Genomic DNA, 25,097 nt, shown 5'->3' with positions numbered 1-25,097 from the left:
ATCTAGAGGAAATTTTCTAGAGGTATATTTTTTTTTTTTTTGCTATGTCACGTGGTTCGGCCGCCATATTGGATTATGAGTAAAATCTTTAAAAATCTTCTTCTCCAGAACCACTGAACCGATCGTTCTCAAATTTGACATGCAACTAGTAGGTCAGGAGTTCTTCAAAGTTTGCGAAAATGGTTCACTTCCGGTCAAAACTCTGGAAGCTCGCCATTGGTCGAATTTGTGACGTCACAAAAAGTTCTCAAAGTTCATATGTTCTGAACGTATTCTGGTGTATCTTGAGCTGCTGATTCCGAATCTGGTTGTATTTTTTGCATATCTGTATAACTTTTTGAGATATCAGCCAAAAAATCAATAAAGTTACGTAATTTCAATGACCTGTAATTCGAGAACTAGGACAGCTAGAAACGTGCAACCTGCACGAAATTGTAGCCCAAGACATGCTCTTTCGAGCATTCGTCAACGGATTTCAGCTCCGATCAATAGTTTTTTCGCTACAAGCGTTTAAATCACAACACCGTTTTTTGTTTAGAAAAAGGTGGGAATCCTATTGCTTTAACATGGAGTTAGATGGGGACTGGACTGGGTTTATAGTATTTGACCTGATGCTTTCGGCCACACTGTCCGTGATCTCCCGAAACAGTTGTAGGATGACATTGATTCCAGTTCCCATCTATCTCCAGTACTCTATTAAAAGGCGTAGAGATCTAACTACAACAGCAAATGACATGGACCTGTAAAAGTTAACTTTGTTTTGCGCAGACCTCGCCCTCTTTACTATACGTTAAACAGTCCAGGGTGATTAACAGATATGGACATGTGAACTGGTCCAAGTGCTGACTTTCCAACGATGGCCGAGCTATCAGTGGAGCAGTGAGTCTGTGCATGGCATGTCGTGGATTGAGATGTGAATGTACAAACAGGCTGTTACACTGGTCGTGTTTTTGCCTGATTTCTTACAATTAGCGGGCTAAATCTGCCAAGGAACGACTGTTTTTCACTGGGCATAGCGTAGCATCATTAAGGTCGCCGATCTATATGAGGGAATGCAAATGACCGGCCGACTGCATCAGTGACAAACGGTGTAAGGTCGCAAGGTAACTTTGAAAGCCGTGTTTGTGGAACATGTATCCTTCGAACAAAGATCATAAAGGGAAAAACGTCATCGATCCGATCCGGGATCCCGGCCTAGGATCTGCTATTCGCAGATCCATTCTAGTTTCTTATTATTATTATTATTTTTTTTTCACCGACTTTGTTAGCAGCAGAACTTTAACACCGTTCAACATAGAGGTCTGAAATTTTATACACATAATCTGGCGGAGATTTTCCAGGGGTATATTTTTGATTTTTTTCTTATGTCACGTGGTTCGGCCGCCATATTGGATTATGTGTAAAATCTTTAAAAATCTTCTTCTCCAGAACCACTGAACCGATCGGTTTCAAATTTGACATGCAGCTAGTAAGTCACGAGTTCTTTAAAGTTTGAGAAAATGGTTCACTTCCGGTCAAAAGTCTGGAAGTTCGCTATTGGTCGAAATTTTGACGTCACAAAAAGTTCTAAAAGTTCAATTGTTCTCAACGTATTCTGATGTATCTTGAGCTGCTAATTCCGAATCTGGTTGTATTTTTTGCATATTCGTGTAACTTTTTGAGATATAAGCAAAAAACTCCAAAAAGTTACGTAACTTCAATGACCTGTAACTCGAGAACTATGACAGCTAGAAACGTGCAACCTGCACGAAATTGTAGCCCAAGACATGCTCTTTCGATCATTCGTCAACAGATTTGAGCTCTGATCAAAAGTTTTCTCGCGAGAGGCGTTTAAATGAGAACACCGTTTTTTGTTTAGAAAATTATGGGAATCCCATTGCTTTAACATGGAATTAGATGGGGACTGGACTGGGCTTGTAGTATTTGACCTGATGCTTTCGGCTACACTGTCCGTGATCTCCTAAAACGGTTGTAGGATGACATTCAGCTATACAGTACTCTATTAGATGGCGTAGAATTCTAACTACAACAACAAACGACGTGGACCTGTGAAAGTTAGCTTGTTTTGCGCAAACCTTGTCTTCTTTACTATATGCTAACCAGGCTAGGGTGATTGACAGACATCGACATGTGCGGTGGTCCGGATCTTGACTTTCTCACAACGGCAGAGATATCAGTAGAGCAGTGAGTCTGTGCATGGCATGTCGTGGATTGAGACGTCGAAGTACAAACCTGTGTTACACTCGCCGTGTTTTTTGCATTATTTCTTATATAAAGCGGGCCAAGTCTGCCAAACAATGACCGTTTTTCACTCGGCATAGCGCAACATCATAAAGCTCGCCGATCTATTGGCGGGAATGCGAATGACCGGCCGACTGTCTCAGTGACAAACGGTGTAAGGCCGCATGGAAACTTTGAAAGCCGTGTGGCTAGTTATGTGTTGATTTTCTCCCAATAACTTATGCTCTCATATGAAAGACATTAGCGTAAAGAAAATGAATATGTAAATTTGAAGTGAGAATTGCGACTGCCTTGGGGACTTAGTGACATATACAATGGAGTGGATGGTAGGGGGGATGCTGGCGAAATTTTATCCCACTTGACCTAATTACACAAAGATTTAAACGCTAACCGTCTCCCGGCTGCGTTTTGTGACGTCTGTCAGTCATGTCAGGGTTCGATCCCAGCTTAGCCAATTTGTCAGGAGATGAAAATGTTGTCAATTTCAAGTTTTTAAGGTGGTTGGTAGGTGTAGTTCGATGTTTTGACGACGAATTTGGTGGTTTTCCTTTCTCCGACGCACGGTTTTGTCGCCATTTGCCATCTATTGCGAGGAAACCGTAACAGCCGTAAAGCTGAAAATCACCGAGTGCAAAGCGCTAAATACGTACACTATGTGTGCCGAAAATCTTTGATCTGTGTCAACAACCACAGGACATGCAGGGGAAAATGTCATCGATCCGATCCGGGATCCCGGCCTAGGATCTGCTATTCGCAGATCCATTCTAGTTATTATTATTATTATTATTTTTTTTTTTCGATTTTGTTAGCAGCAGAACTCAAACACCGATCAACATAGAAGTTCAAAATTTTGCACACAGAATCTACGGGAAATTTTCTAGGGGTATATTTTTTCTTTTTTTGCTATGTCACGTGGTTCGGCCGCCATATTGGATTTTGTGTAAAACTTTTAAAAATCTTCTTCTCCAGAACCACTGAACCGATCGTTTTCAAATTTGACATGCAGCTAGTAGGTCACGAGTTCTATAAAGTTTGCGAAAATGGTTCACTTCCGGTCAAAACTCTGGAAGCTCGCCATTGGTCGAAATTGTGACGTCACAAAAAGTTCTCAAAGTTCAATTGTTCTCAACGTATTCTGGTGTATCTTGAGCTGCTGATTCCGAATCTGGTTGTATTTTTTGCATATCTGTGTAACTTTTTGAGATATAAACAGAAAACTCAAGAAAGTTACGTAACTTCAATCACCTGTAACTCGAGAACTATGACAGCTAGAAATGTGCAACCTGCACGAAATTGTAGAACAAGACATGCTCTTTCGATCATTCGTGAATGGATTTGAGCTCCGATCAATAGTTTTTTCGCTAGAAGCGTTTAAATGACAACACCGTTTTTTGTTTAGAAAAAGGTGGGAATCCCATTGCTTTAACATGGAGTTAGATGGGGACTGGACTGGGTTTATAGTATTTGACCTGATGCTTTCGGCTACACTGTCCGTGATCTCCCGAAACGATTGTACGATCATATTCAGCTATACAGTACTCTATTAGATGGCGTAGAATTTTATCTACAACAGCAAACGACGTGGACCTGTAAGAGTTAGCTTTGTTTTGCGCAAACCTTTTCTTCTTTACTATATGCTAACCAGGCCAGGGTAATTGACAGACATCGACATGTGCCGTGGTCCAGGTCTTGACTTTGTCACAACGGCTGAGCTATCAGTAGGGCAGCGAGTCTATGCCTGCCAGGTCGTGGATTGAGACGTCGAAGTACAAATCTGTGTCATACTCGCGGTGTTTTTGCATTATTTCTTACATAAAGCGGGCCAAGTCTGCCAAGCAATGACCGTGTTTCACTTGCATAGGGCAACATCATAAAGCTCGCCGATCTATTGGCGGGAATGCGAATGACTGGCCGACTGCCTCAGTGACAAACGGTGTAAGGTCGCATGGAAACTTTGAAAGCCGTGTATCTGGTTGTGTGTTGATTTTCGACCAATAACTTATTCTCTCATATGAAAGACATAAGCGTAAAGAAAATGAATATGTAAATTTGAAGTGAGAATTGCTTGGGGACTTAGTGACAAATACAATGGAGTGGGTGGTAGCGGGGATGGTGGCGAAATTTCTCCCACTTGACCTACTTACACAAGGATTTAAACGCTAACCGTCTCCCGGCTGCGCGGTGTGAAGTCTGTCAGTCATGTCAGTGTTCGATCTCAGCTTAGCCAATTTGCCAGGCGATGAAAATGTTGTCAATTTCAGGGTTTTAAGTAGGCTGCTAGGTGTAGTTCGATGTTCTAACGACGAATCTGGTGGTTTTTCCTTTCTCCCATGCACGGTTTTGTCGCTATTTGCCATGAAAATGCGAAAAAGTGCAATTTTTGCCCATGTTTGGAGGTCACGGGACTTAAAACTGCTGCAGCTGTGGAGCTGAAAATGACTGAGTGCAAAGGGCTATAAGTGTACTGTCCGCATGCGGTAAATCATTGATGTGCGTCGATAGATGTGGGAGTTGCAGTGCTTGAAAATTTGTCCAAAAGCCGATTTGCTGTATTTAGCACTTTGACGTCCCCATGTTATATGATGCATTTTAAATGCATTTGCGACTAAGATGAACACACGAACATTGTAAGCATGCTACCCGACGTAGTTTGGCGTCCTAATCATGAATCTGGACTTATTCGGTTCCGGCAACGTATAGTTTTGCCGCAAATTGAAATCAAAACGCGAAAAAGCGCAATGTCCAACATATTTGGAACTTTGGTGAGAGAAAATCGTTACAGCTGTGAAGATGAAATTCACCGAGTGCAAAGTGCTACACATGTACTCTATGTGTAGTAAAATCTTTGATCTGTGTGAACAAACACAGGACATGCAAGTTTTTAAAGAAATGTCCAAAGGCAGATTAACGACATTCCGCACATTTACATTTACAAGCTATGTAGTGTAATACAATGTATGGATGACTGCCAAGAGTATGTCTCATATCTATGTTCTCCTAATTGTCTGGCTTGCACTGCAGTAGCGATTGGCTTAACCAGTGTATCTTGTGTACGTATTTTTAAAAGTTAGTTTTGTTTTGCGCAGACCTTGTCTTTACTATACGTTAAGCAGGTCACGGTGATTGACAGACATCGAGATGTGCCATGGTGCAGGTGTTGGGTTTGTGAAAACGGCCGAGTTATCGGTAGAGCAGTCAGTATGTGCATGGCAGGTCGTGGATCGAGACCTGGAAGTATAAACGATGTTATACGATCAGTGCATATTGGATCGGCAGGGTGAATGCCGTCAAAGTTCTGCCGCTACTGAAATACCATACCGAAGACACCAGACACCTCAGCCAGTCATATTATAAACCGACATCTGGCTGACGAGTCCTGTCTCCCTACTCGGAACCCTTAGCGCTGGGCGCCATTCGTGGCAGCAACAAGTACCATTTTAATGCCAATGGTATCTCTGGACCTCGAGGCGTACACTCTAACCAACAAACCACTGGGGCGGTCCATATATGTTTGATAATGTGGGCACAAATTGAAAGTACATGTATTGTTTGTACATACTTTAATTAACCTGACTGCACAAGCCTATGTCACTGTGCTGTACAGGAATCGAAATATTTTCCATTATATATGTATGTTAATGCCAGTGAAGAAAGTAAACTGTTTAATTGGTGGGGATTGTTGAAAATATACAGCAAATGAATAACACAAAAGTGAAAAGTACATTTTCTTTATTCAGGTAAAGTTACATATATATCAGAATTAGTGCCGAAAAGGGGGACCAGTGAACGGTTAGAAAATCGACAGAATTGGAATAGATAAATGACCATTCGAAAATTTGAGACGACCCCGTAAGTGAAGCCGCATTTGAGCGGTTGCGTGACTCGCTCAGAGGGAAAGCCAGGAATGCATGTCCGCAAAACTGCAGAGTTTCCATGGTCGAAACAATCACTGATCAAGAGTTCTGCCCTTTGGACCTACTTTGACAAAACACAATGTAACATGTACCAAGCGAAAATTTCAGACCGATTCAGAATTAAACATCGTTTGGCCGTTCAAACTCCCATCGGCCTTGTCGGCTAGCCGGTTGTACCAATCTTACATACATAAGCTAAATGAAATTGACGCTTACTGGGGCTCGACGGAAAAGAACTCTTCACAGTACATGATAAAAATGAAAATGCTTCGAACTGTATATTCGCTCAACAACGACCTTTCCCTTGGTTTACATTTTCTGTTACAAAACTTAATTCATCCTACAAGGTCGTCTCACACAACAACAAAATATAACACCAAATATTATAATCACGGTCCAATATACCGTACAAAGCATACGTGATTGATTTGCTACTATATATCCGATATAAGCCGTCTTCTGTATCATCCTGGAAATATGTTGGCTTACCGTTATATTTGGATGAAGTGTACATTTCACTTATGAATCGACCGTGCATTGAATTTGGTTAAAAAAATACAAGTCCAAACCATTCTGTTCACAAAAATGTAAGTGGATTGTCACCCGATCCGTACATCAATGAAAATGCATATGGCTACTTAAAAACCCAGTTCCATACTGTTCAAAAGGGTATTCAAAGGCAACATAACTTATGGATCAAAACGTATTTAACCATTTCTCAGTGTTAACCACTTCAGCACTAATCCGAAAATCACTGTTATCAGAAATTATTAATGTCATTGCATTTTATTTTACTGTACGTTAAATGATCACATACCAAACTGACACAAAAAGTGGGTGGCAAGCAAGGTGAAAGGGGTCAACCAGAGTTGAACGACTTGGTTGCCCGCCGGAGCGACTAAAAAAAAGTCACATTTTCCAGCCCTGTCATTGTATTTACAAAAATCAGAGATGCCCATACTTTGGGGTATGTCTTTATTTACTTATTTGATTGGTGGTACGCCGTACCACGGAATATTTCACTTGTACGACGGCGGCCAGCATCATGGTGGGAGGAAACCGGGCTGTAGGGACCTTCTGCAGGTTGTTGACAGACCTTTGCACTTACGGCCAGAGACGAAGCCAGCATGAGCTGGAGTTGAACTCACAGCGATTTGAGATATGTAAGGCGAATATATATCACCACAATTTTGAATCACAGTTTCAGTTTCGCAAACATGATGGTGTTACGGTACAGTTAGTGAAGTATGTATAGACAGGTCATTTAGATGTTACCACCAATAAATGTTACCACCATAAAGGGTTTGTTACATGCAGCTCAGATCCGGAGTGGTCAATACCTGAATTAGAAATAGCGAGAGTTTTTTGAAGCTATTACAGGCCATCATTTAATTCAATCTCGATGTTGTTTCTTCAACTTTCCAGCCAGCCGACAGCTTCTGTGATTTGGCGATTTTCTTTATTTGCCATACGAATCATGCCTCTCTGCACACCCAACTTTTTATCATCCTTCTCGGCAGATCTAACTTACATATCATAGACTTGTGAAGTTGTCATAAAAAGAAACCACATGCGCAAATTCTTCGCAGTATTAGTGTTCTGGAGGAGGTAACATTTGTTTAGATGGATGTGTTGCTCCCCATCGCCCACAGTGATGCTGACTTAAGATGACATATACGACTTTCGAGTTCTTTGCTGCCATTTTGTTTCATTTTTTTGCGGGATATACTGGTCCATTCCATAAAGTCCTGAGCTGCCAGTGTCTATCCGAAGATAAACGCGGAGTGGTATGGGTAAGAGGAGAGCACCTGAAAATACAGTCATATTTTAACATTAACACGAAACCAGTGAAAACAATTCAAGCAAATCATGTCATTTTAAGACATTTTCAGTCGGTTTGCACTAGCTTTATGAAAAAGCGATTCCTTGAAGTGATCTTAACGCCCACAATATTCTAGTCATAAGACTGTTACACCTGTACCTTGAAATATCTACCCTACCTTTGTATATGTGTTATTTTAGCTAATATATATTTTCTCCCGTCTTTTAAATTACATCTAATTGGTTAATGGAAACTGGTTTTGAGACATTCATTCATGATTCATGAAAGTTCAAGATCATAAATTCATTCACAAGTTTGAGAATTTTGACCAAAATTTATCCAGTAGTTTTACAGGAATAGTGGCAAGTCAGTGATAATTTCCTCACTTGTATTATACAGCGAAGGACTGCAGGAGGTCCATCTTGCCACCAAGGTCCCAAGAAATTAATCACTGAAGTGCCTGTTGTAAACAAAATGTGGAAATTCCGTCATTAATTTCTTTCTTTCTATCCAACGTTTTAAATAGGTTGGCAGTAGGAATAAATTTAGGAAACATAGGCTTATTTTCAACACAATAATCAGCACAGATTAATTAATCAATCTAAAATTATTACATAAGCTGAACTCTTATCAACTCTAATATTAAAAACTACGAGCTAAAGAGATAATAAATAAAGCCCCGTCAGAGGCATGTGTTTACACCTAATGACTAGTGAGCTTAATATGTTATAGTCCGAGCATAACACTGTAAGTGTAAATTAGCATGTCAAATACCAAAAAGGAAGATGTCACAAACATTACAAACTCCATACACCAAACACTTACATTATCTAGAAGACAACTGAGGATACAATCTGAGCTGCATCGATAAGCACTGGATTTCTGGGATTGCACTTCACAGCAAGCTGTAGTTGCAGTTATCAGAGCAATTCTTTTCACCCACCAGCTCCATTGCCAACAATTACTAAGATTTTCACAACCAAAGCTTGTTTAAAAGAACAAATCCAGCACATTAATCACAACTATGAATATTACATGATTAAGCTATGTACAAAAGTTTCTTCGCATGTTAACGGTTTTGAAGTGTTTTTTTGAGGACGAGTGAATGAGCATGTGATTTGTTTTCGAAGTAATGTTTAAAACATTATTTCAGTCATAGGACAAAGAGACCTCCCAATATCTTTAGGGGGCTGACTAATTGAGTGACATGGGTTCATATAAATCATAATATTTTCCTACAAAGATACTTACCTTTAGTTTTAGCACAATGGCCTGCACTGCTTGGGTTTCAGGCAGTATGAAAGCCGATACTGCCTTAGGTTCAATATGGCCAAGCAGTAAAATAGCTGGTACTGCTTTAGTTTCAAAATAGTTAGGCAGTACAATTTCCGGTACTGCTTTACTTTCACTGCAGCCAGGCAGTACGATAGCCGGTACTGCTTTCAGTTTCAATATAGCCAGACAGTACGATAGCCGGTACTGCTTTACTTGTAGCATAGTAAGGCAGTGTGATAGCCGGCACTGCTTTACTTGTAGCAAGGTCAGGCAGTACGATAGCCGGCACTGCTTTACTTTGAGTATAGCCATGCAGTACGATAGCCGGTACTGCTTTAGTTTGAGTATAGCCAGGCAGTACGATAGCCCGTACTGTTTTAGTTTCAGTTTACCCAGGCAGTATGATAGCCAGTACTGCTTTAGTTTCAATATGGCCAGGCAGTACAATAGCCGATACTGTTTCAGTTTCAGTATAGCTAGACAGTACGATAGCCGGTACTGCTTTAGTTTCAGTATAGTCAGGCAGTACGATAGCCGGTACTGCTTTAGCTTCAGTATAGTCAGGCAGTACGATAGCCGGTACTGCTTTAGCTTCAGTAAAGTCAGGCAGTACGATAGCCGGTACTGCTTTAGTTTCAGTAAGTCCAGGCAGTACGATAGCGAACACTGCTTTAGTTTAAGTATAGCCAGGCAGTATGATAGCCAGTACTGCTTTAGTTTCAGTTTGGCCAAGCAGTATGAAAACCGGTACTGCTTTAGTTTCAGTATAGCCAAGCAGTACGATAGCTGGTACTGTTTCAGTTTCAGTGAAGTCAGGCAGTACGATAGCCGGTACTGTTTCAGTTTCAGTGAAGTCAGGCAGTACGATAGCCGGTACTGCTTTAGTTTCAGTATAGCCAGGCATTACTATAGACGGTACTGCTTTACTTTCAGTATAGCCAGGCAGTACGACAGCCGGTACTGCTTTAGTTTCAGTACAGCCAGGCAGTACGATAGCCGGTAATGCTTTCGTTTCAGAATAGCCAGGCAGTACGATGGCCGGTACTGCATTAGTTTCAGTATAGCCAAGCAGTATGATAACCGGTACTGCTTTAAATTCAGTATAGCCAAGCAGTACGATAGCCGGTACTGTTTCAGTTTCAGTGAAATCAGGCAGTACGATAGCCAGTACTGCATTAGTTTCAGTACAGCCAAGCAGTATGATAACCGGTACTGCTTTAGTTTCAGTATAGCCAAGCAGTACGATAGCCGGAACTGTTTCAGTTTCAGTGAAATGAGGTAGTAGGATAGCTAGTGCTGCTTTAGTTTCAGTATAGCCAAGCAGCATGATAACCGGTACTGCTTTAGTTTCAGTATAGCCAAGCAGTACGATAGCCAGTGCTGCTTTAGTTTCAGTACAGCAAGGCAGTACGATAGCCGGTACTGCTTTACTTTGAGTATAGCCAGGCAGTACGATAGCCGGTACTGCTTTAGGTTGAGTATAGCCAGGCAGTACGACAGCCGGTACTGCTTTAGTTTCAGTATAGCCAGGCAGAGCGATAGCTGGTACTGCCTTAGTTTCAGTATAGCCAGGCAGTACGATAGCCGGTACTGCTTTAGTTTCAGGATAGTCAGGCAGTATGATAGCCGGTATTGCTTTAGTTTCAGTATAGCCAGGCAGTACGATAGCCGGTACTGCTTTAGTTTCAGTATAGACAGGCAGTACGATAGCCGGTACTGCTTTAGTTTCAGTAAAGCCAGGCAGTACAATAGCCGGTACTGCTTTAGTTTCAGTATAGCCAGGCAGTACGATAGTCGGTACTGCTTTAGTATAGCCAGACAGTACAATAGCCGGTACAGTTTCAGTATAGCCAGGCAGTACAATAGCCGGTACTGTTTCAGTTTCAGTATAGCCAGGCAGTACGATAGCCGGTACTGCTTTAGTTTCAGTATAGCCAGACAGTACAATAGCCGGTACTGTTTCAGTACAGCCAGACAGTACAATAGCCGGTACTCTTTTAGTTCCAGTATAGTCAGACAGTACAATAGCCGGTACTGTTTCAGTAAAGCCAGATAGTACATTAGCCGGTACTGCTTTACTTTTAGTATAGCCAGGCAGTACGATAGCCGGTACTGTTTCAGTTAAGTCAGGCAGTACAATAGCCGGTACTGCTTTAGTTTCAGTATAGCCAGGCAGTACGATAGCCGGTACTGCTTTAGTTTCAGTATAGCCAGGCAGTACAATAGCCGGTACTGTATCAGTTTCAATATAGCCAGGTAGTATGATAGTCGGTATAGTTTCAGTTTCAGTATAGCCAGGCAGTACGATAGCCGGTACTGCTTTAGTTTCAGTATAGCCAGACAGTACAATAGCCGGTACTGTTTCAGTACAGCCAGACAGTACAATAGCCGGTACTCTTTTAGTTTCAGTATAGCCAGACAGTACAATAGCCGGTACTGTTTCAGTAAAGCCAGATAGTACATTAGCCGGTACTGCTTTACTTTTAGTATAGCCAGGCAGTACGATAGCCGGTACTGTTTCAGTATAGCCAGGCAGTACAATAGCCGGTACTGCTTTAGTTTCAGTATAGCCAGGCAGTACGATAGCCGGTACTGCTTTAGTTTCAGTATAGCCAGGCAGTACAATAGCCGGTACTGTATCAGTTTCAATATAGCCAGGTAGTATGATAGTCGGTATAGTTTCAGTTTCAGTATAGCCAGGCAGTACAATAGCCGGTACTGTTTCAGTTTCAGTATAGCCAGGCAGTACGATAGCCGGTACTGCTTTAGTTTCAGTATAGCCAGGCAGTACGATAGCCGGTACTGTTTCAGTTTCAATAAAGCCAGGTAGTACGATAGCCGGTACTGTTTCAGTTTCAGTAAATTCAGGCAGTACGATAGCCGGTACTCTTTGATTTTCAGTAAAGCCAGGTAGTACGATAGCCGGTACTGTTTCAGTTTCAATAAAGCCAGATAGTATGATAGTCGGTACAGTTTCAATTTCAGTATAGCCAGGCAGTACGATAGCCGGTACTGCTTTAGTTTCAGTATAGCCAGACAGTACAATAGCTGTTACTGTTTCAGTTTCAATAAAGCCAGGTAGTAGGATAGCCGGTACTGTTTCAGTTTCAGTAAATTCAGGGAGTACGATAGCCGGTACTGTTTCAGTTTCAGTAAAGCCAGGCAGTGTGATAGCCGGTACTGTTTCAGTTTCAGTAAAGCCAGACAGTACAAGAGCCAGTACTGCTTTAGTTTCAGTAAAGCCAGGCAGTACAATAGCCGGTACTGGTTTAGTTTCAGTAAATCCAGGCAATACGATAGCTGGTATTGTTTCAGTCTCAGTAAAACCAGGCAGTACAATAGCCGGTACTGTTTGAGTTTCAGTGAAGCGAGGCAGTATGATAGCTGTGTACTGCTTTATTGTGAGTACAGCGTGGAAGGACAGTATTCAAACTATTGCTTTACTTGTAGTATAGCCATAAGTTGGACAGCCATATATCACTTTAGCATCAGAATACAGTTGCAGCATAGCCATTACTGTTTTGTTACAGAATACAATATTCATAAAGTATGTAGCCTTTATGCAATATGGAGTTTCTGAATTTTCAGGTCAACCCGTAAGCCAGTTGTCAGTATATAACAAGTCATCATTAAGGTCCATATGACACCTATCATCTACCTGCTCTTCTCATAATGTGGACATAATGGCATCGTGGTAGCTAAAATAAGTCGGAATGACTTTGACTGTTTTCAAATGGACATGTCTGACATAAACATGATCAATCAGTGTCCCGTTTTCTGTGGTTGGTTCTTTCACAAGCTGCTGAAAATGGTAAGAGGCAAACAGTTTTGAAATGACATTCGACTTCAATATGTTCTCATTGAAATCTCCAACTACTGCACAACCATATGGAAGATTCACCAGTTTTTTCAGTAGTTTATCTAGATTTTGTATGAAAATAGGAAGACTATAAGACAATGGCCTGTAAATGACAATGACGGCAAAGTTTGGATCATTGAAGTAAAATGCCATACTCTCCAAGTTAGGAATAGCGAGATCCAACATTTCACATTTTATATCAGATTTGTGAAAAATGCCAACCCCTCCATGTGCTTGTTGTTGTAACTCCTTGAACAATGGATTGCTTTGATCGTAGCTTTGAATTCTTGTCTTATGGTTGAATGTGAATCCCTCTAGGTATCGTCCTTGTCTTGACTCATCAGAAGATAGCCAAGTTTCTGTAATACAGATTGCATGTGATGTTGTAAATCTTTTGTCCCCTTTGATGTCATGAATATGAGATCTTAATCCTTGTATATTATGAAGAATAAACTTGAATTCCACCAAACTAGCTTCTTGGTCATTGTTGTCTTCAGATATGAAAGGCGACATAGACAAGAGTGCTTCAGTAATACTATCATTACAATAAATAACAGACTCTTTAAAATCCTGAATGGTCAAACCCTCCAGTGATCTCACACGACTTAACGCCACATAAGCTTGGCCTGCAGCAAATATTTTGTCCAGGGAAACAACTGCTCTGTCAAGAGTGACACCTTGGAGCTTGTGTACAGTACAAGCATAACTTAACTTCAGCGGAAACTGTCTTCTGATTCCACCACGTGCACTCACTCTATCTTCTACCCGGTGAATTGGTGTACTGCTGGATGGTACACAATCAGGGATTTGACTCTCTCTCCTCGTCTTAGTACCAACTCTGTCACTGTCAAATACAACATAAATCACATTTGGTACATCTTCACCTCTTGCTGGACATGGAATATGTGAGACTGTGCCAAAGACTCCATTCACAAGACCATCGGAAACATCAATGTTTTTTCATAAGTAACACTCGAGCTCCTACTGTTAAAGACAGTTTTCTGGGCAAATTAGAATACATCGTACTTATGAACTGATTGTCTCTTTTCTGAAGTTTTCCAGTCCTTTGATCCTTCTCAAAGTCTTCAGCATCAAAAGAAATAATTTCCTCTTCACTTTGAGACAATTTAGAGAGATTGAATTCTGTAACTTGTTGATTTGTTGCAAATATATGAATATCACCTTCTTCTTCTCCGGTCTCGCGCTCAGTCAACATACAAATATCCGAAGCTGTGATTCTCTCAGTCTTTTTACGGATACGAAGACGGTTTAACATATTTGCAAAGCTTTGATCTTTTTGTCTCATCACTTTAGTTAGTTCCACTATTTTGAACTCAGACCAGAGATTAAATCCAATGTCATCTTTGTATAAAGGTTTCCCTTTCACTGGTGGCAATTGATAGAAATCTCCAACAGCAATCACAGACACTTTTCCAAATGGAGAGTAATCTTTACACTGCTTGATCTGCCGTAACCTTCCATGGATGTAAGCAAGTAACTTATGATCTACCATAGAGATTTCATCTATAATTAAAATTTGAAGGCTGCTATACTTTGAACGTAACGTGCTTAGTTTTTCTTCTCCCAATGGCTGATAGGGTAATTTTACATCTACAGGAATACCAAACGTACTGTGAATGGTTGAAGCACCAATGTTAAAAGCTGCAACACCTGTCGGAGCTGTTATTAAAATCGATGTGTCATCTGGCTTTGACAAACACCGTGCTAAAAGCCTGTTGGCTTCAAAATGCAAAGATCTAATCAAATGGGTTTTGCCAGTTCCTGCACCCCCCGTGATGAAAAGATAGAAAGGTTCTGTGTCCAGATCATTGAGTTTTTCTAAACACCACTTTCGAACTTTGTAGAAGACCTCCAGTTGTTGTTCATTCAGTGATCGCAGAAGATCTTTTGCTTCATTCCCGAATAGATCTCCCCGTTGAGGCTCAACAGTGTAATCGGACTTCTGATTCTGTACTAAATCTGGTATGTCTTTTGCCTCACAAGGGACCTCGTCAAGCTCTTCAATTTCTTCAAAACAAGAAATCCTTTCTGCTTCAGTTTCAGGATACATCTGTGCCCATGCATCTTCTAAGTGACCACCCATTTCAAGGATTTCCTCTGCTCTGGCGATTTGATCAGCATCTGTTTCAAATGATGCCTTGTTTCGGTTAACTATGTCCTTGACAAGCTCAACTCTAGTGTTACACAGCAAACTTACCGCACCGGTCTCAAAAAAGTATTCAAATGAATTAAAGCCATCAGGTTTCAGCTGTGAGTCTGTTCTGTATGGTAAAAACAATTGTAAAATGCTCTGGAAATATTTCTCTGATTGATTCTCTGGTGAAAACCTTGGATATCTTACCACAGCTGGTTTGGTTTGTGTTCTTCTACGAATGTATCCCATGTTACTCCTCAGTTTATGTACCAATCCCTCATTTTGAGCTTTCCTAGAAATTTTCTCTGACTTGGGCAGAACTCGGAATTCGGAACAAAATGTTGCCAAGCACATAACTTCAAATTCATCACCATCTGGTCTGTTCTTGTAACGGTCAATTATGCTTGTCATCCACATATCATCTACATTTAAATCACCACCACTGAGCTTGTTTTGGATCACATTCAGGGGCAGACTCATCTTTATGGCGTCACCAACAGGAATAAACTGAACAAATCTTGAACATTCCTTTAAGTGCAGGTTACAGACTCGAAACACAGCCTCTTGAGCACTTACTTCCCTACTCTGAAGATACACTGCTCCAAGTTTCTTCAATGCCTGTTTAGTGTCTTCATTGCCATTCAAAGTTTCCTTTCTTGCCTGTTCCAGAAGAAGACCCATTTCTCTTTCTGACTTAGAAATATATGATATAATGTATACAATGCAAGAGTAAGCATCGAGCACAAACTGAATATCCATATTCCCATTCCATGCGCGCAGAAGGTCAGGACTGTACTGATTCAACCATACATCATCCACGCCCCGTCTGAGCACAACACTAGCCCGCTTTGACAGCATTGTGTATGCTTCCTGGAACTGATCTTGGTTAATTCCAACAGTAGTGAACAAATCCTCTGTGTTTCCAAAAGCATGTTCTTGATTTGAGAGAGCCTTCCACAATGCTTCAAGGATTTCCTTAGCTTCTTCACAATTCATCTCCCTTTCTATCGATGCTTCATTACAATCATTGTTGTGAACATCTGAAGAGTTTGGCCTAGAGATGAATGTGCACATACTTGGTGGTCTGGGAAAGTTAAACCTGCAGTTCGTACCTTTTTTCCGACAGCTCTTTGAATGAAGGCTACTATGCTTCTGTACAGAGGACACGATCTCTTGCAGCACTTCATCATCTGATGGTGGCATTTCACACGTCACATACTTGTCAATGAAGGCGGTCACCTCTTCATCTGAGTTATGGTCAAGTTTGGGAGCGTTTTCAACCCAAAATAAGCAATGAGTATGTGGTGATCCACGGTGTTGAAACTCTACCCTGTAGAAGTAGTCTATTATCTTCCCAACAGGGTTTGCAGGGGACAGCAGAAATTCCTTCAAAAAGCACTGAAATCGATGTTCAAACATCCGTGCTGCCATAACAGGGTTCTCTCTGATCAATTCACATTTAGCTGACCAGTCCATATCAGTAATGTCAATATCACTGCCTTCTTCCACCAGCAGTGCTTGAATAAACTCAGACCATCTCATATCTGCAGCAGAAAATGAACAAAACCATGTCGGAATGCCAAGTTGTCTCAGCATAGCAAATAAATCCTTCTGTGCAGATTGCCAGTATGCTGGAGTTCCTCGGATTGGCTTTAAGAACTTGAATCCAGAGTCAGTCTTTAGGATTTCTCTCAAGGAGTCATAATCGGTGAGTTTATTTATCGTAATGTTTTGTTCAGTCTCTGGTTGACGACTTTTCCTCAGTGCAATAGAGACAGTTGAAAGTACCTGCTGAATTTCTGAGAGATACTGAGCATAAAAGATGTACTCAGTACTTTTGGCAAATCTGGAGTCTGCATGCATCAGCCTGGTGTTTAGATAGCGTGAAATAGTTATTTTCTTTTCTCTGTTGTCGTGGTATGTCGGTGATCCTTTAGGGAACAAGACAGGGAATGCCTTTGCTTCATTTTCTTCATTCATCAGAAGTCTAATTGGATCATTGCCTTCACTCGGTGCTAAACAAAGTACATTATCTGCGAACTGATCAAGTATTTCTTGTCCTATGTCAACTGGTTGCAGACAACTGTCTATCATCAGCCCCTGATCTCCTGTATGGCTTGAGTCGAGGTATTCAACATCATTTCCCGTATCAGTCTTTCCGCCCTCATTACTGCTAGGTTGTTCACTGTTGCATAAATCTGGTAGACTATCATTATCACTCTCTTTGTCGTTTCCTGCTGATGACAAGTTGTTAACCCAATTGTTGTTGAAATTAACATCTTGATAGTGTGGGTTATTTTCTTTCAAATATTCAAGTGCCTTTTCAATTCGTGCAGTGTTTACAAACTGATACCTATAATGCCCTTTATATGATAATTTCCGCTTGAGTTTTACCCTTATCAGCTGATCATCAGACTCTGGTCTTGGGAGAGAAGAAATTGTTGTGTCAATGTTGGATGGCACACAAACAACTGGACCATGGACACTTCTCTGACCACCTCTAGGAAGGGCTGCCACCTTAGCAAAAGGAATATGTTTTGCTATTAAATGTTGCTCTAGTTGGTTCAAACAAGACAATTCATATGGCACACATTCTACCTGTAGACTGTTAACAGATGCCTCAGCTGGTAAAATGCCTGATCTGATCTTCCTATGGCATGTGTAACAAATCCAGAGTTTGGAATACGGAGATAGATAAATAATACAGGGAACATTGCAATCTGAAGAGCATGTGTGGACGTATCTTGTTGATATACATTTGGCAGCAAGTTTTCCAGCCAGTTGACCTATTTGTGAGTAAGATTCCTGTTTACATATAACAACCTGTCCTCTGAAAAAGCGTCGATGACAAACTGTACATACGTGGTGTGGTGCGTCACTTATTAAGTTTTGAAAAACAGATGTTACTCTATCAATACAAGAAAGGTCTGCTATTCTCTGTCGTCTGCGTTCCAACTGTCTATTTATTACATCTTTCCTGTATGACTTTGATTCTGAATACTTTTTTTTCAGCTGTGATTGCTTGTTTTTCCTAAACTCATCATCCATATACTTTCTCTTGCTGTACGCTTTCACCTTCTGTTTGTGTCTGGCGTCCATCATATATTTTGCCTTGCTGTACGTTTTCACCTTCTCTTTGTGCCTGGTGTCCATCATATATTTTGCCTTGCTGTACGTTTTCACCTTCTCTTTGTGCCTGGTGTCCATCATATATTTTGCCTTGCTGTATGTTTTCACCATCTCTTTGTGTCTGGTGTCCATCATATATTTTGCCTGGCTGTACGATTTCACCATCTCTCTGTGTCTGGTGTCCGTCATATATTTTGCCTGGCTGTATGCTTTCACCTTCTGTTTATGTCTAGTGTCTGACAAATACTTCTGTTTGCTATACGCTTTCACCTTCTGCTTATGCCTGGTGTCTGACAAATACCTCTCCTTGCTGTACGCTTTGACCTTCTGTTTATGTTTGGTGTCTGACAAATATCTCTCCTTGCTGTACGCTTTGACCTTCTGTTTATGTTTGGTGTCCGACAAATATTTGGCCTTGCTGTACGCCTTAATCCTATTTTGGTACAATTCATCACTACTGTATCTCTGCTTGCCTTGTCGGATTGCCGATTCCCTGTAGTCTGGTTTGGCATATTTCTCTTTATAAGCTGCCAAAATATGTCTCCTGTATGACACATTTGCACCATATGTGTTTGGGTCTTTCTTGGTGTCTTGTAGTCCCGCGTATGGCTTCTTTATCACATCTGTACAGTCATGCACTGTTATGAGCCTTTTCTGCTGGATATGTTCACGATGTAGCTTCTTCTTCAACTCTTTTCCAAAGAACCATTTGTTCCCGTTGTCTTTTCGTGAACCAACTGCATCACCTTTGACAATGTTGTCATCTTCCTCACATTTCACATGTGTTATGCTTTTTATTCCTCCAGTACTATGGTTACTACACAGTAAACAATTTCCAGCACAAAGATCTAATGACTGATTTTTTACACAAATAACCACATCATAGTGACAACTTGAAACATGATGTAAATAAATAGCCCTGGTTGAATTATTCATCTGCTCCCGAGCTTGAGACTTGGAAAACAACAACCATGATTCACTGTAGGTGTAGATGTCAGTCTGGAGCATGTCTGACGCTGCGAGAATTTCTACTTCAGTGGCCCATGTATGTAAATACTTCATCTGCGATGACTGTAAATAGCTTTCTACAGTGACATGTCCATCTCGAAGGTATGGGGAGAAGAGCCTTGAGTTTTCCCGAAGATGTTTTACTGTTAATAGTCGCAGTCGTCTATGGTTCTCCTCTGTGCCAGATATTGCAAAAGACAATGCTCTAAAAAAACAGTTCCCATCCATTTTAATCTTCTTTGTCCTGCATGGTTCACCAAGGAAGGAGCATGATCCAAGACCATCAAGTTCTGGTAATTTCTGCAATTCTAGCTTCGTACACATTAGACTTTGGTCTTCATCTGTCAGTGGGTTAAATGATAAAGATGTCCATGTAGTCTGTACATGCATGACATCACCAGAATCAGCATGATCCTCATGAGTAACTACATCAACGCCAGTAATCTCAAACTGTTCATACTCACCAGTGTTAAGTGAAATAGCCAGACGACTACAGTGTTGAAATACCCCTTCTAGACCTGTGTATCGGATGCTTACAGCAGTCCCATCAACAACTTGTACACCTTCTACATTCCTGGAATGAGAATCAACAACATATAAGTACTGGTCTCGTTTAATGATAGCAAATGTAGAAGAGTTGAAGGTTATAAGGCAAGAAGTAAACACAGATAGTGTTCTCTCAAGAGCATCTCTCAGTGGCATGAAAATATCAGATTGCAGATCTGCATGAACAGTACCAAGTACATAACCTGTCAAAGATTCACCTGCCCTTATACCGAATGTACCATTGTGCATGTCCATCACATCTGGAATGTCTGAAATGAGCAAATGGGTCTCACCAGCAGGAAGATTAGGTTTAACATTAGAGTACAATTCATCACCAGAAATCAATACAGCATCAAGATCATTACTAGTCCACATAGAAACTGGCTTTACTTTATCATACAGAATAGCTGAGCAACTATTAGCCACACATTGTGCTCCACTGTTTGGCATAAATTGTGGATGTCCTTGATGAAAATGTCCACAAACTGTACTTATCTCTGTAAAACCAACAGTCCCAGACTCGTCACTGTCATTGTTTTTTGATACGTTTCCATCCCCTTTTGTCTCCTTAAAAAGTAAGATATACAATCAAGAAATGAACATCAGCCATCCATGCTATTATTGTGTACATAATTTGCTGTGCGCATGAGCTGCCCCATTATTTGAGGCTTTGGGCACACAGTCTGATCTGAGGACTTTACTTGTATTGCTTGTGAGTAACAAAGCCTACCAGTTTATTCAAAACATCAAGTACAGCTAATACAGACAGTCCCAAATACAACTGTAAAGCAAAGAAAAAGTGAAGTTTGGCAATATTTAATTACCTTAACACAGAAGAAGGTGTTGTCATTTCATTTTTGTAAAAAAAAAAAAAAAAAGTGCAGACAACTTTCAATACACATCACCATTACGTGGCAGCCTTTGTTAAACTAGTAATGCAATACCATATGGCACACACACTTATGTGCGTCTGTTGCGAGCTATGCTGCGCGTTATACTAAATTTATTTATTTATCTGATTGGTGTCTTACAACGTACTCAAGAATATTTCACTTATACGACTGCGGTGAGCATTATGGTGGGTGGAACCTGCAGGAAACCCACGACCATCCGCAGTGTACTAAATCCTAGCACGCTGCTGTTGCTTATGGTTTCCATGTTAAAAACTACGTTTATGCATTATAATTGGCATTAACCAATAAACTATCCAGGAAAGTACTCAGATGGGTAAAAATTTTATGGAGAAAACGATACAGGTAATGCTGATGATGTCAAATTGTCAATTCCACGCCGTACTTAATCAAGGTAATGGATTGTCATAAATACGTTTCTCGAGTCATTACATCTGTAGAATTCTGGTCACAGACAGAATAAGATCAGTCAAATTTCATCCCTTCTGAACTTCAAAGTGCTGACAAGTTCATATGTGAGTCATGTTTCCTGAAGTCCAGGATTTCATGGATGTGTCCATTTTAGAGATAACATGTTATCTTCCAGAGTTCATTACGAATGATTAATTCGAGTCAAATTATAGCTTTTTACAAACTTTACTGCTTTTTTAAAACGGTAAACAGTACAAAAATGGGGGTGGCATTTCTGAGAAGTCATAATTTTGCTTATTCAGGAAGAATAGCTGAAGTTTGATTTGATTAGCCATTACCGATTGTTTGTAGCAAATCTAAGGCATAGTCTCTTGACAGAGAAACTATGACAACCAGCAATTAATTTGCAATCTGTGACCATAACCAATCTGTGACCATGACCAATCAAGTACATCTTAAAGAGTACAGAAAAAAACAAATCTCTGCAAAGAAACACTATCTTATAATATCCCACATTAGAAAATATCACCATTTATTACAGGTGTGCTGCATAACTTACTGGGAGAAAACTCCGTCTAACTATTGTATCATTACAGTGAGAGCCCACAGGAAAACAGTTCCAGTGTACATGTATAAGGGATATCTTGGTCCAATTAGGTGCATCTGATGATTCCCACCCCCCTCTCCCCCCACACCCAACCACCCGCATTGTACTAAGCATAGAACAGCAGTTAAAAACCATGCAAGCCCTATCCAATGTCATTTGTAAACTCCTGCTTCCCCATCATTATGCAGTCAGTACAAGAGTTGAACATTCCTGAACTTTAGCTCCATTTTTCCCTTAAACATAAAAATGTCCCTTTTATTAGTGTTAAATACACCCTTTTTCTGCAGACTGTCAAATATAATCACTAATAAGAATACAGTTCATGTACCAATGCTTGTAAAAACTAAACAGACATGATATTATGCACATAATATATTGAGCCCACCTTACCTTATGGAATCTTGTTTTTCTCCAGTACTTTTTCCGTGGCATGTTGCACTGCAAATGAAAACAAGAGTTCAGGTGAACTCAATATACGCCTATAACAAACATTAATGAACCTCCTTGTTGCAGGACATTAAACAACATTAAACTAGTAACAATAAACTAGTAACAATAATCCATACGCTAACATGCATGTAGAATACCCACCCTTTATAATACATTCATGAGACAAGCCCATATAAACACCAAACTATACCTAATAATCTAAACAGAACAAGCAAAACAACTGTCTTTGTAGCAAGGACACGAGACCATACTTAATAGCAAACCATTATAGGTGAAAATGGCTAAACGGTAACCATGGATAAACACAAACTTGAATCGACTGTCATTACACATCACTGTCCCTCTATCTATGCCTCCACTAAAAACTGCACTAGCAAAACCAAATGAGCTATCTCCTTGACAGTAAACCCTACCAAGCTGATGGCATTATGTAGGAAAATAAATACCAGATAAACATGGCAACCACAGAAATCGAACAAAGTGATGTTCCTGCAATGAAAAGGCACAACTAATCGATCAGTTCATTCTAATTGGCACTTCCATTCAAGATATTGCCCTGAAATGTAACCCATCATCTACCGAAATAGCGTGTGAATGTTTGTTGCTCTAAGCTAAGGTTGTCCAAAAAGACGGGGAAAAAACGGGAGGCCTGGGTTTGAGTTCGCATACACTACCACTGTGGTTTTGATGACCCCTACCCACTCTATCTATCAATACCCGTATGTCTATTAGAAGACCAGCAAATCACTTTTGATAATAATTCAAGCTACTAAGAACATTCACTGTAACTTACAGTCAAGTCTAACCGCAGGCCCTTGTCTCAAAATAGTTGTTAGTATGTAACGGCTGGTCTTTCTGAATTTTGAGAAAAACCAATAGAGGGTATTAGTAAATGACTGTAAGGGCTATTTTGAGACGAATGCATGTGGTGTAATGTACGCCTGTTGTTGTTGCACCACACGCACGGCATACCAGTCAGTATCAGCAGTACCGTAGCGTTTTAAGTGCATCGGTAATACACATGAATTCTACCCCAACAGCAAAATTCCAAATAAGTGAGAACATGTAAGAGTAACTTACACTATGCTCTGTCAATCCAATTAAACAGCAAACTCTGTTAAGGTCGTCCACTTGCAAAACAAATAGCGATACACAAAATCTTTCACCAGCTAGCTGAAAACAAGCAGAAAGAGGGATTGGCCGACGTTCATTGGTCACATATAATGATGTCATGCGCTAAAAATAGACTGACACTTCGCAGTTGCCATGTAGGCCGGAAAAGCAAATGCAAACCAAATCCCCCCCCGCCCCCCACCTCTTCCTCCGCAGTTGCCACCAAACATCCACACAGAGTTGAGAGCGCACCAGTAGGGAATGCATTATATGAGCTACACAATCACAATGAGGTTAAGTGACAATTTCAAATGAATGATCAAGTTCCAAAGGCAGTGTTCAGAGAAATATTACCAGAAGTGCATTAATCTCATACAGTGAACAAATGTACCTGATCGCCTTTTAGCGAAGCATGCTTGACATAGTGCCTGAACGCTGATTTTCATATTTGTTATGTGTATGTAGGCCTATAACTGCCCTGATATTAGCCTAATGACATAAATGTGCCAGTGAAAAAATGATAAAATAGACTTAAACGAAGTCGTGCGTGTTGGTTCTTTTAGGAAAATTAATATGTGTTGCCTATCAAAATATACAATGTAATTAGCGATGCAGGCATTATTTATTATGCAATTAATTACATATTTATTTAACATTTTAACATACTTCTAACAAGGAAAGTCATACAACAAACATTGTATGAATAAGAGCGACTTGAATTGGGCAGCCTCCACCCCCCCCCCCCCCCCCCCCTCTCCATTCGATCTCTGGATAGCACAGTTGGTAGAGCGTCCGCTTTCGGAGCGGTAGGCCTATATCCAGGATCAATCCTGGGTCGAGTCACACCTAAGACTTTAAAAGAGGAAGTTGTAACTTCCTCGTTTGACGTTCAGCATGAAGCGGATAGTGCAACAACTGGTTGATCCGCATCAGTAATATGTCTCGGACAAGCGGGGTAAGCGGGGCGGCTTACTTGCCTTCGGTAAGTCTAGATAAAAGAGCGGTGGAAAATCGTCCTGCAACAAGATGTTCATTAAATACACCCTAAGGATTCCTTCGTCGTCACATGACTGAAAAACTGTTGAGCACAACGTTAAACCCCAAGCACTCACTCTTCATTCAATGTAGCGGAATATGACTCAATGTAGCGAAATATGACTCCATGCATTAATACACACCCCTCCCTACGTATTCTTTGACTCTGTGTGTTTTCACTAGACACGTCTCGATTCCTCAGCATGCAGGACACTTCCTTTGTCTCTCTATCCCTTATAGACACAGTATCACTTCAGCATGTGAGTTCATGTCAGTTTACCTGCTGTGTGAAACCCCTTTTCTTGCAGGGAGAAGTGTGTATAACACATAGGGGGTCGTGCTTATCCCACCATCTATCACAGCGCAATGTGATTACAATCACACACGCAATGAGCGTTATATTGGCAGGGGTTATTTTGTTATTTCCGTTCGAAACCCTTTTCTTGCAGGGGCAAGTGTATGTAACACACAGGGGATCGTGCTTATCTGACCATCTATCAGAGGATAATGTGATTACAGTCACAGACGCACTGAGCCTCATATTAGCAGGGGTTATTTTGTTCTTTCCATTTTGCTCTTGATATTACCGGCAAAATTGGCATCGGGTCATACACACAATTT

The 25,097-nt window shown here is 40.7% G+C and overlaps 1 protein-coding gene across 1 annotated transcript; it reads right to left on the bottom strand.

Moving 5' to 3' along the window:
• Positions 1–13,961: 13,961 nt before the first annotated feature.
• On the bottom strand, positions 13,962–22,310 carry LOC135480441 (uncharacterized). The gene is made up of 3 exons (XM_064760274.1): positions 22,264–22,310; positions 18,659–19,977; positions 13,962–18,550 (listed from the first exon to the last, which is right to left on the bottom strand). Exons 1-3 carry the CDS (start codon positions 22,308–22,310, stop codon positions 14,061–14,063), a joined length of 5,856 nt encoding a protein of 1,951 aa, XP_064616344.1. The 3' UTR covers positions 13,962–14,060.
• Between the last annotated feature and the right edge of the window lie 2,787 nt (positions 22,311–25,097).

This window comes from Liolophura sinensis, chromosome 13, assembly GCF_032854445.1.
Source record: "Liolophura sinensis isolate JHLJ2023 chromosome 13, CUHK_Ljap_v2, whole genome shotgun sequence".
NCBI classification, from domain to species: domain Eukaryota; kingdom Metazoa; phylum Mollusca; class Polyplacophora; order Chitonida; family Chitonidae; genus Liolophura; species Liolophura sinensis.
This window is presented reverse-complemented; position numbering and strand designations above follow the sequence as displayed.